The sequence below is a fragment of the Taeniopygia guttata genome, chromosome Z (genome assembly GCF_048771995.1).
Source record: "Taeniopygia guttata chromosome Z, bTaeGut7.mat, whole genome shotgun sequence".
NCBI classification, from domain to species: Eukaryota; Metazoa; Chordata; class Aves; order Passeriformes; family Estrildidae; genus Taeniopygia; species Taeniopygia guttata.
In genome coordinates, this window is record NC_133063.1 from 29,974,622 (window position 1) to 29,986,184 (window position 11,563).

Genomic DNA, 11,563 nt, shown 5'->3' on the forward strand with positions numbered 1-11,563 from the left:
TCAGGCTTAAATAAAAGAATGGGAACTTTAGCATTGCAATTAATACACATTACTGACTATACAAATACTGGGGTTCTGATTTCTTCTAAAATTAGGTACGTGAATCCAAGACACCAACTTTGCACACAAACATATACATGAAATGTCTGGAATGACTGGTACTGCTTAAGGACAACAACCAAGCTAATACAAAATGGCAAAGCTCTATCAAAGTCAAAGCTGTATCACATCAGCAAACATTCTGTTTGCTAAGATTTAAGACAACAAAACAAAATAAATGTTTGTACATGATTTAAGTCCTTAAAATCCACGCATTCTTTTTTATGATTTTTTCTTTTGCTTTTCTTTTTTCTTTCTAATCACCATTTTTCAGTTGGTGATTATTTTATTCTGTAATCAAATAATCACCAACTGAAAAACAAGCACATTCAAATCAATTGTCAATAGGGAACAAGAAAAAATAACAATCATAATCTCATCCATCTTCTGTTTGAGCAGGAACATCCCAGACTGGTCAAAAAACAGATGACCAAAAAAACCTCTAAGTCTTTCAGATTCATCTCACCACCTGTACTTTGACTTCAAGGAACAGAAAGTTATTACTTCAGCAGAGGTAGATATACTTGTATAGTCTTAATAAGTTACCTAAACATTGTGTTCACACACAGGTTATTTCTTTATCCAAATGCCATAGTTTTACTGAACCTTAAAACATGCCATAAAATTACCTATAAGCATTGAAAGCCATAAAAGTCTAGACTGTACCACCCTAGATATCACAGGTAAAACTTCTTAGCACCAGCAGAGACCATCTGCTATGATGAACTTACCTTATTCAAAGCATCTCAGCAATCATCAGCAAAAACATGTAGAGAATAAAGTCCAGATTAGTTGGTAACTGAAAATTAACTGCTGTTATAACAACCAGTTAAACTGAATCCAAACAACAGCTTTCACTTTCTATCTACATTAGATTAGAAACTGAACTAAAGCAATTACTAACAATGAGCCTACACATGAGAATCTCCTAGTAGCACAAAGAAGATGCAAAAGAACAACTGAGATTTTAAGATAAATGTCAGAGTCCCCTGAAAATTTTAGGACCATCTTGAAACTCTGATATTGACATTCATGCGTCAACTTTCAAGAATGGAGAGACAAGCATCCTAATGTTTAAGAACACAGATGATGTCTGACAGGTCCCAGCAGTGACGTAAATAAAGTTACACTAATGCCTGAACCTGTTATAAGGGGGAAAGAGGAAAAGGGCTACGAAAAGAAAATGAAGAGCCTCAGAGGACTGAAAGAATTAGAATGAGGTTAGTAGAGTGAAAATGAAAGTGAAAATTAAGCAGACAGGTAAAATTAATCTGAATTTTTCACAAAGTTAACTGGAATAATTACATTGTGTTTGCCTGGTCAATTTCTTTTGAAGGTGAGAAAAAAGATATATCACAATTTAGTGTAGAGCTATGTGAATAGTAGCATTCCTACATCAGCAGAAGGGGCTGCAGCCCTCCCTTCTAATCATCACCACCTAACGTGACACAGAGGCTCCAGTGGCTGCACTCACAAATACTAGCTCAGAGTCCATTGTGTATGCACCTGTTACATTCATATAGGGAGCTACACTGCAACTCTTTGTTTATTATTCTGTCTGAAATTTAATAAAATCTCTTTTCCAATCACAGGCAATGAGTACACACTATTTATTACTGCAATTTTGGTTAAAAAGTTTGTAATATATTCTCCTGCTAATTTTAAAATTTCAGCTAAAGAAATGTTTATTGACAGAAGCAAATGTTTGTGGCCTAGTATTTTTACAAAATATATATACCTGATTTTTTGAATCTAAATCTGAAATATTATGTGCAGGTGCAGGCTCCCAAGCACAAGACAGATCCGAACACACTGGAGCTAGTCCAGAAAAGGGGTTGGAAGGGGCTAGAACTTATGTTACATACTTGATTAAAAGGAGTAAAGGAAACAACAAGGATTACAATTAGAAACACAGGAAATTCTGCCTAAACACAAGACCAAAAAAGGGAGATTCAATACTGATATAGGTAGTCCAAAGAGGTTGTGGTGTCACCACCCTTGAAGATATTCAAAAAGAAGATCCTAAGCAACCTTCTCTAGTTCACTCTTTAACTGACAATTTGGACAATTTCTAGAGGCCCTTTTGAATCTCAACCAGTCTGTAGTTCTGTATTAAGAAATAAAATATTTGTTCCAACTCTTTGTCCAGTAACTACTGAACTTTCAGTTGTTTATTTAGCTGAAAATCTCAATGAAAAAGCATAGAAAGAAAGAATTACACTTAAATTTACTACATTGCAGTAAAGAAAAAAACATACTGACCTTGATGCTTCATTTTTTCACATATCATTTTATACAGAAAGGACACTCCTAAATGGTTATGAACCAATAAATTATAATTGAGAAGCAAGTCCAAACAATTTCCTAATGCTTTCAATAAGTTTATAGACTCTACATCTTTTAGGCCACATAAGGTGTCTGCTTTAACACAGTGACATTACAGGTAAAGTATGAAATGTTAGTAGATATCAAAATTTTGGTACACTTATCTCATGTTTTGCAGCTGAATTAAAAGCTCAAATCAAGATTTTGGTATCCCACTAAAGTCTAGGAACCTGCTGCAGCTCATCTCACTTAATAAATTAATAAATACATAATAAGCTTCTCACACTATTTTCCTAGATAGTAAGTTTCATCTTCTTCTCCTACCTACAAGGCGAATGATTGCACTGCAAGTAAGGAGTTCTTACTCTGATTCTACCTTGAAGCTCTTCAGTCAAAGAACTAGACCATAACAAACAGAAGAATATAATACCACCATGGATTCAACACTGGAATAATGACAGTGGATTTATCAAAAAAAAAGGTAAGGGGAAAAAATTAAAAGCATTTTAAAATTGAACAAATTAAAAGCATTTTAAAATTACTTTTTTTTTTTTTTTTTGAGATTACTGAGAAATAATCTTCAATGAAATCTGGAAAGGATTCAACATTAGTGCTCTCAGTCTTCATATTGCAGTGTGGCATGAAATAACGGATGGGTTTGTTAACCTTTAAAGACATATGAACACACTACATGTCTGTTCATATGTGTATGAAACTACTACTAGTTTTTGCAGAAGCAACATCTGATGGTACTACTGCTGTTCAGAAGCAATTGCTCCTCACTCTCTCCCATCAGCTGTACTGCAACAATTCCAAACTAAACCAGAACAGCAGCGGCTCAGCCACCAAGCCCCGTCACGCCACTCATCCGACACACACAACCTGACAGAGGGAAGCTGTAGTGAGAGATCTGGTGGAGGATTTTCTCAGTCTTCCCACAGGGTCTGCTTTTCTTCTTCCCCTGGGTACAGTAATAAATGGCATATTGAAGCACTGAAGGTCACAGCAATAAGAATGACCAGCCAATTTTGTATAGAAATGGACAGGAGCTGTAATTAGGAGGTATGTATAGCCTGCAGTCCTTTATCACACATTCATACCTAAGTAAGAGGTAGCATTTTACTCATCAAGAAAACAATGTACATTAAGTGCTATTTGCTGTTTCTATTAAAAACAAACAAACAACAAAGAAACAAAAAGCCCAACTACTACTAAAGAAAAATACAGCCCTGTCTACATATAGGTAACTAGGTTAGTGGTAATATGCATGCTGTCAGACACAGGCTATGTGGGAAAGAAAGCAGTCCATTTGCAAATGAGACCCCTTTACTCTGCTTCACAGCAGCACCCTCTGCTGAAGCAGGAAAAGAAAAGGGAGAAATCTTCACAAGATATACATGAGCTACCCTGTGAGGTTACTGAACGTTTCAGGTTTTTTCACCAGTCTTTCAAAGAACAAGTATAACATTAAGAGAAGACTATGAGCCATCAATATTTTGCAAATCTTAATAGGAATGAAAGAGAATACTGATGCTCATTCGTAAAGGTTGTGAAACAGGCACTGTAGGAAAGCACTCTAAACTCAGGGACAACATCTGCACCTCTCCCACAGCTCTCACAAGGGCAGTACGAATTAGATGTACACAACACACATGTAGTATACATATGCAGTAACTTGGCTGGATTTTTTTTTTACTGGAAATAGGAGGTGTATTCCAGCACTTAGGCCAAGGTGAGCAATGCAAATAGAAATGTATCCTTGCTAGAAGAAAATGATAAAATCTTCAACACTTCAATGATGGTGTTCAACTAAGTAATTGATGTTGTATAATGCACACATACACATGTGTAGCAGCAACAAAATTCTCTAAATTTTGAAGTTTAAATAAGAATATGGAACCCAAAACTAATTCCATCATTCAAACTTAGTTTTCTTCCTTCCAAAGTCAATGGAAAAAATCTGACTGCAACAGACTGAAGTTTGTGCCCCACTATTTCTGTTTTCTGTATCATGGTCAGCAGTGCATAGACTGTGTAAAATTCAAATTTTACAAAAAGATATATAGTTCCACTGTGGTACTGTTTTTACTTGAAAACTGAATTTATATATGCTCTATTTAGCTCCTGACTGCACAATACATTACTATCAAGAGTTCAGTATTACATATAAGGAATGAAGTAGCTGACATGAGTTTAAGCATAAAATAGGTAGCACGAATTAGCAGCGTGCTTCCCTCTGTCAAGTATCTTGATATCAATAAGCAACTCTCTTTAGGTATTCTTTTCATGGTGATACACAACGTAATTACTGGCTCTTGGTAGACATTGTTACAAAGCAAGATGTGAAGCAACCTCACCCAATCATGCATCAGCATACAAATGTTTCTGACCACCTTAACACATAGGGTTTTTCAAGGTTCACAGTTACATTTTAGCTCCTTTGGTTTAACTGACACTACTAGCACAAGAGTGTCCGCCTATTATTAGCTTTTTATCTTAGTTCATTGCAGGTTTTATTGTCTATAACTGTATAAATGCTTCACAGACCACAAGAAACAAATGAAAATAAAAAGTACAATATTATTATCTGCAATGACTATTTATGGCCTTCTTTGGACCCCTGGGCAGATCACAATAAAGTTGCTGTGCAGTGCTTCTCTTACATAATAAATCATACTCTGCTGTCAAACATCCAGGTACAGTACATGATTATATCAGGCACAGAGGAGTAAGTGCCATAATAGATCAGGGGGGGGAAAAAAGCTGCTACTGGAGAGATTAGCAAGTTTTAGAATGGCAAATACCTTTAGTCATGCAGCACCTTGATCCTGGTGCATGAACTGGATCCCAAGCACAGCCACAGCAAAAGAAAATTACAAAAAAGCTCCATTGCCTCACACACCTAACTGACCAGGATCTGCATGCACAGACAGTGTATGCACAGAAGAAGAGACTCCAGAAGGAACACTGTTAAGAGGGCCTGCATCCCTCATCCAGGTATAAGAAGAGCATCTGCCTTGAATTGGATTTCAAATGGTAGGAATGCATACGTACAAAACCTAGCAAAAAAGAGTAGCAGGTCCCTGACACTGAACAGAATCCAAAGAGGCAAGAATCAGGAGAAGAAGGAATGGATTAAATGGGTTGTTTTGATATTTTTCAACCTATCGTTAGGTTTCTATATAGTATATCCAAGTAACTATGCTGTAATAACTGCCTGCTTCATCTTCATTCAGCAATATGAACCCAAAACATTTTTATATTGGTGCTTGCACTGCCTGCACATCAGAGATACTCATACGTGATTGAGTACTGCTGGTCCAGTCCTCTTGGTGGACCTGACACCTCCTAGTTTCTGGTTTAACAGGCAAGAACTTGAAGTACCTTCTGCCATCTGGATAGTTTCCAGAACACAAAACCAAAAATAGAATGGAAAAAACTGGCAGTTGAAATTGTAATATATTTCTGCAGTCCTGATCCAGAAATTAAAACCACAGAACACATGAACACCCTTCACTTATGAGAGTGATGACTGGCTTGCTTATGGAATCAGGTCGTTTACCCTAAAACAAACTTTGTCATGGTGTTTTGGGGGAGGGGGTTGCTATCTGCTAGTCTTAGCATCACTTAGAAAATATTTATTAAGTAATGCCCAAATTATACAGATCATACCTTACAGAAAATAAACACATCAGTTAGATGACAGAAGATTATGTACTCATTCTGTCAGCAAGACATTTTCACAGGATTTAAAGCAGAGGAGGTAGATTCAAATGACTGGAAATTCACTGATGTATGTGAGGGCTTCTGTTTCTCCTGCACCTCCATTTTGGAGTATTCTAAACACTGGCAATAGTTACACAGCTGCTTCCTTTCAATAAAAGGTTGGAGCATATTTAGCCAATTAAAAGCTATGCAAATGTCTCACACATAACTTCCAGGAATTTGTTCTGGAAGATGAATTTTTATTATTACAAAAAGTATTTATCAAATTATTTAGTATTTCCCTCACGAAAACAAGCACAAGACTACAGAAATAGATAACATTAACATAAAATGTGAATGCAAGGAACGTTTAAAAATTACAGTATCATTATTAAGGTTATATAAATCTCTGTGCCCTGCTGTCCAAGATGTACATGTACATCCCTACAATCTCTTCTGAAATAATCAAAGGGCTATATCATGCACTTTACAATAGTTTAATTAGCACACATCTTTTGATTTCCAATAGTACATTACTTAGGTACCAGACAGATAAGTATCAATTCCAAAAAGAGACTTAATAATAGCTATCTTTCTATACAAACTCCAGTGAAAAAGGTCTTTTAGTCAAACCTCTGGAGGAAAACCAAAGTTTAAGGCTCCACCAACTTGATTTTGAAATAGTCTGGACTAAAGGAATAGAAAGCGTCATTCAATCCTCTGGCACCCCTTTGATTTTTCTCTGGAATATTCATCAAATAACAGCAACTTAAATAATTTCAAATCTATTTTTCAATGCAAAACCACATTCCGTTATTGCTACACACCCATGAAAGGAGACAAAAGGGTCTATCTAAGCCTCTCCTAAATTAACAGCACTCTAGAGAAAACTAGTCATACACCAGCTCAGACTCTGGACTCAGCACTACTCCATCCTTCCATGTCCCCCAGTCACCCCCCTTCTCCATCCTTAATCTTCCATGTTTAACTTAACCTAAGCAGACCAGAACAATAAATAAGGACGAGGGAGGGAGGAAAGGCATATTTCATTTCCGAGACACAGTAACTCTTTAAATACATTTGTTTTAATCTGCATGATTTAGTCACATGCTTCTAGAGAATATTTACAAACTTCATGGTTTGCCCAACTGGGCATCCTCTACTCATCCCTCAATCTCCTCTTTTTAAAAGCAAAAAAAATGTTAAAGAACCAATTAGAAAAAGGCTCAGAACAATAGGCAGACACAAATATATTAATGCAAATAAAGCATAACAAGCTAAATGTAGTAAAACATACAACTGCTGTACAGCCATGCTACTTACTGCTACAGAGCAGTTCATTTTGAAGCAACAAAATCATATTTCGTTTTGACAGTACTTTGACTATGACTCTTAAAAAAGAAGACTGAAAGATAATAATGAAGTCTATCTAACAATAACTTAAGTTTTCCATTAAAAATAATCATAATTTATATTTAAGGGTAACAAATACATAGGCATGAAAAGAAAGTGTTTTAAAAATATGTAAATCACAAAAAAAAAAAAAAAATTACTGTAACATTGTATTTTGTATACCACAACTAAATACTACTGGACCCACACAAAAAAGGGCTAAAAAACCTTCATGCCCTACCACTGTACCAGAATTGAAAAGTTTTTATTTAGTAATAAAAAAATTAAATGCTGTTTCCAGTATACAATATTACTCAGTTAAAAAAAAAAGAAAAATTAACAGAAAAGGTTGCAGCTCAACAGCTGGGTTGCAGCAAACACCACACCCTGGGGGTGGGGGGGAAGGGGGAAAGGCAGTAACAACATTTCCAGAAATACAGAATTTGCAGTGAAAGTGGAAAATGTGAACTTACATCCTCTATTTCATCATTTTGACTGGTCCTACAGTAGGGAACCTAAATGAAGCACAGTCATATTTCTATGTGTAAGACACCAAAACTGACTAATGACTAACTTCCTGTAAGCTTTAACAAAGAATCTGTCATTGCTTCCTAACACCTATAAACAACCTGTGAAAGCTCATCAACTTATAATATCACCGATTAACTTACTTTTACATAAGTATACATTGCAGTTATGCCAAGAGGTTTTTATGTCAAGAGATTTAGCCCATCCTATAAAGGCAGACAAACTAAAGGTACACAGATGGTAAACTTTTGCAGACTTTCCAAAAAAAATGTCACACAAAGTGTATTTAGCATATCATGATAATATTGCAATGAAGCAGATGTAGGTGTATGCAACTCATATTTGTTGGAGTAACAGAGCTACCATCTTTGTGAGGCATATTTGGTGAAAAGCATTACTAAAAACCTTAGATGTAGTCAGAAACAAGGTTTAATTATCCTTTTTATAAAAATACCTTTATTTTCTCAAAACAGGTGCTACTGCCAATCCTTGCACCCTTCAACAGGTACACAGTACTTAACAGAGTTACAGCTCCATTTCTGTACAGGTTTCCCCATCAAGCAGAGGCAAATCTAGTTCCCTTTTACAGATGCAGTCAACCAGAATGGATAAGTTTGCTTAGGTAAAACATGCCACAGTAAACGATGATATATAATCTCCACTTACAGCGATCCTGTTTGCTCACTAGAAGAAAGCTAGGACTGATTACACGCAGAGAACAATTTACATTCATGGGACAGAACACATCACATCCTTTCCAGGTCCTGAAAATGTGCTTCTGCAGCAACAGAAGCCAGTTTACGCTATCAGTCTCAGAAACGTTTAAAGAGCTGCTCTACAAACATTGTTTATTTCCATTTCGAAATACCTCAAAAAACTACAAAGCACACACAGCATCACATTAAGGAAAAGAGAAATTATATTAAAAAAAAAAATAAAAAAAAAAAGAACTGCGGGTGAAAAAAGCCTAACAGCTGTGATTAGTGAGCCGTGTGTTTATGCATCTTTCAGCATTATACAAAGCACTGCGTGAATTTTAGAGTGCTTCAGATGGCAAAAGATTGTTGAAAGAAACTTGTTAACAACCTTGTTAAAATAGAAAACTAGTATTTGATGGCAAAAAACCGAAGCTTATTATAAATGTCAAATATAGGATTATAAAGCAATACACAGAGATTCTGGGCTTGAATTTCGGTGCATTATCCAACCATCTGCCGACCAGTTGTGTAGCCAAATTAAGATAACGTGGAAATCTCCAAAAGGACAGCCAAATTCTTTTCCTTCAGCTATTGCATTTCCCTGCCTATGAGCATGCCCGCAGTAATCGCACTCTGCCTGCAGATTAACCCAGAGGAGATGACACCCGCCACAGCAAAGATCGCGAAGGCAATCTTGCCAGATAGGGCCGACAAGCAGGGCGCTCAGCTCGCGGTGAAGCCGGCTGTAGAGGCCGAAGCAGATTCCGCCGCGCCGGTGCAGCCTCGCCAAGGGCGGCGGTACGCAGGGTCCGGGGCCGCTCGGCCCCACCGCCGGGCCCTGCGAGCGGCGCTGCTGCTGCTGCTGCTGCTCGGGGCGAGCACGGCGCTGCACCGCGCAGCCCCGAACTTAAACTCGCTGGAGCAGGAGCGGGGTCGTTCCTCACTCCTCTCCCACCGCCGGGACGCTGCCTCGGCTCAGCCCGGAATCGGGCAGTGCTACGGGTCCAGCAGCTCCCCAGAACACCCTCCTTGCCCAGCAGAAACCTCTCAGGAGAGGCCCCCCCGGGAAAAATAAAAACTCCGAGGGGTGCCCTGAGGTGGGAAGTCCCCGAGCAGAGCCGCCTCGCAGCCGTGGGGAGCACGGGCGGTCCCGGGGCGCGCGGCAGCCAGGACGCGGGGCCGCCGGGCAGCACGGCGATGTCCAGACGCCCGCCCCGGAGCATGGCCGGGAGCTGCCCCGTACCCAGCCTGGACACCAGTTGCTCGACCCACGGTGAAGTAGCGGTAAAAGGAGCCTGGGGGCGGCAGCAGAGCTCCCGAGGAAGCCCGACCCCGCCCTGCGGGCGGCGGGGCGCTTGCCCCATACGGGGCAGACGCGGGGGGGGGTCCGACCGCGCAGCCCTTCGTTCTCACCTCCTTAAGTTCCTTGGCGACATCTTTCAGATCCCCCAGGACTAATTCCAAATCCTCCACGATGATCTTGATCTGCTCCTTCACCCTGGCTTTGGAGGCTGCCGGTGGCCCCTCGGATGGCGAGGAGGAGGAGGATGCGGTCCCCTTGGACTGGGCGGACATCCTTCGGGGCAGCCCGGCGCGGCCAGCGGGGCACGCAGGTCAGGCGAGTGCGGCGGCCACCGGCCGCCCGGCCCCGTCCCTCCAACTCCCGGAGCTGCCGCAGCCGCTGCCGCCACCGCCGCCTGCCCGCCCGCGCATCCCGTGCCGGGGGCGCCGAGCCGCGCCGCGCTCCGCCGGGCGGCCGCGCTGTGCAGCTGCCATCGGCTCCCGGAGCGGCGCGGGGGCCCGGCTGCAGCCCGCCGCGCCGCGCCTGCGCCTCGCCCCGCCCGCGCCACCGCCCGCGCCCGGCCCGCCCCGGCCCGCCCCGGCTCCGCGCGGCAGCGGGGACCGCTGCGGAGCGGCGGGGGCCCGGCGGCCTCCTCGGAAGAGATGCTTTCCCCCTTCTTCGGCGCCCGAAGGCCCATGGGGGCCAGAACACTGTGCTGTATCTCCCAGAGGTGCGCGACGCTGTCTCCCCGGAGCCCCTCCTCGTTGTCCGCGGGAGAGAGACGGGTCGCACCAGGTCTGACGGGGAAAAGGTCAAAACACGTCAAAACTGCCCCTAAAAAGTGGGGCTGTCTCATTGAAGAAGACAACAACAGTGCCTGTTTCTGCTGATAAAAGTCATGATTGTAGGGATGGCACTCACACCCCTGTACTGTAAAGTGACCGATTTGGCGCGTCTGGAATGTTCATGGCTCGGTTTGGAGTAAGGCATGAAGCTATGGAAGGAGAGTGTTGTGTAGATGTCACCAAATCGGTAAAAGGCACTTATATATCCTTGCTCACCTGTATAAACTGCACTGCAAAACCACAATTTTCAGTAGATCCTGTTCTATTTGGGAAGTAAAGATTGTGTATCACACCATATAGAAATAAATGAGGCACGTCAGCCAGAGTATCTTTCATGAATATTCTGTGAGGGTCCTTCTCTGAAGTACTGGTTAGTGCCACTTTTAAACACATCCTTCCCCTACCACTCTTCAGACATCGATCTGTGGAGCAAAATGAAGAGATTGTAAGATACCACTAACTTCTGGTGGTTTTCAATTTTACTGCAAAAAAGCTAAAAGGAGTTGGTTTAGGTATTTCTATCTTCCAGTAGCTATGAACAGTGAGAAGAGGGTATGCAGCCAAGTCCTGCTTTGAACATTAACCTGCATGGCTGCAGCTGACTTTGATGTTGTAAATGTTTTTAAGAGTTTGGCAGCCTGAGATGTTTTAAGCTAGCTAAAGCAGGGCAGGAAAAGCAACCTTGCCCA

At 41.0% G+C, this 11,563-nt stretch overlaps 1 protein-coding gene across 50 annotated transcripts in view; it reads right to left on the bottom strand.

Annotated features, from left to right (window-relative positions):
- PRR16 (proline rich 16) overlaps positions 1-10,500 on the bottom strand; it is a 361,985-nt gene extending 351,485 nt beyond the window's left edge. For all 50 annotated transcript variants that reach the window (XR_012053229.1, XR_012053195.1, XR_012053193.1 and 47 more), the window contains exon 1: positions 10,161-10,500. Coding sequence is in view for 2 of the 50 variants with exons in the window: in XM_041711449.2 (XP_041567383.1) it covers positions 10,161-10,322 (162 nt within the window). In the remaining 48 variants the exon portion in view is untranslated. The remainder of the gene's footprint in view (positions 1-10,160) is intronic.
- Positions 10,501-11,563: the final 1,063 nt, after the last annotated feature.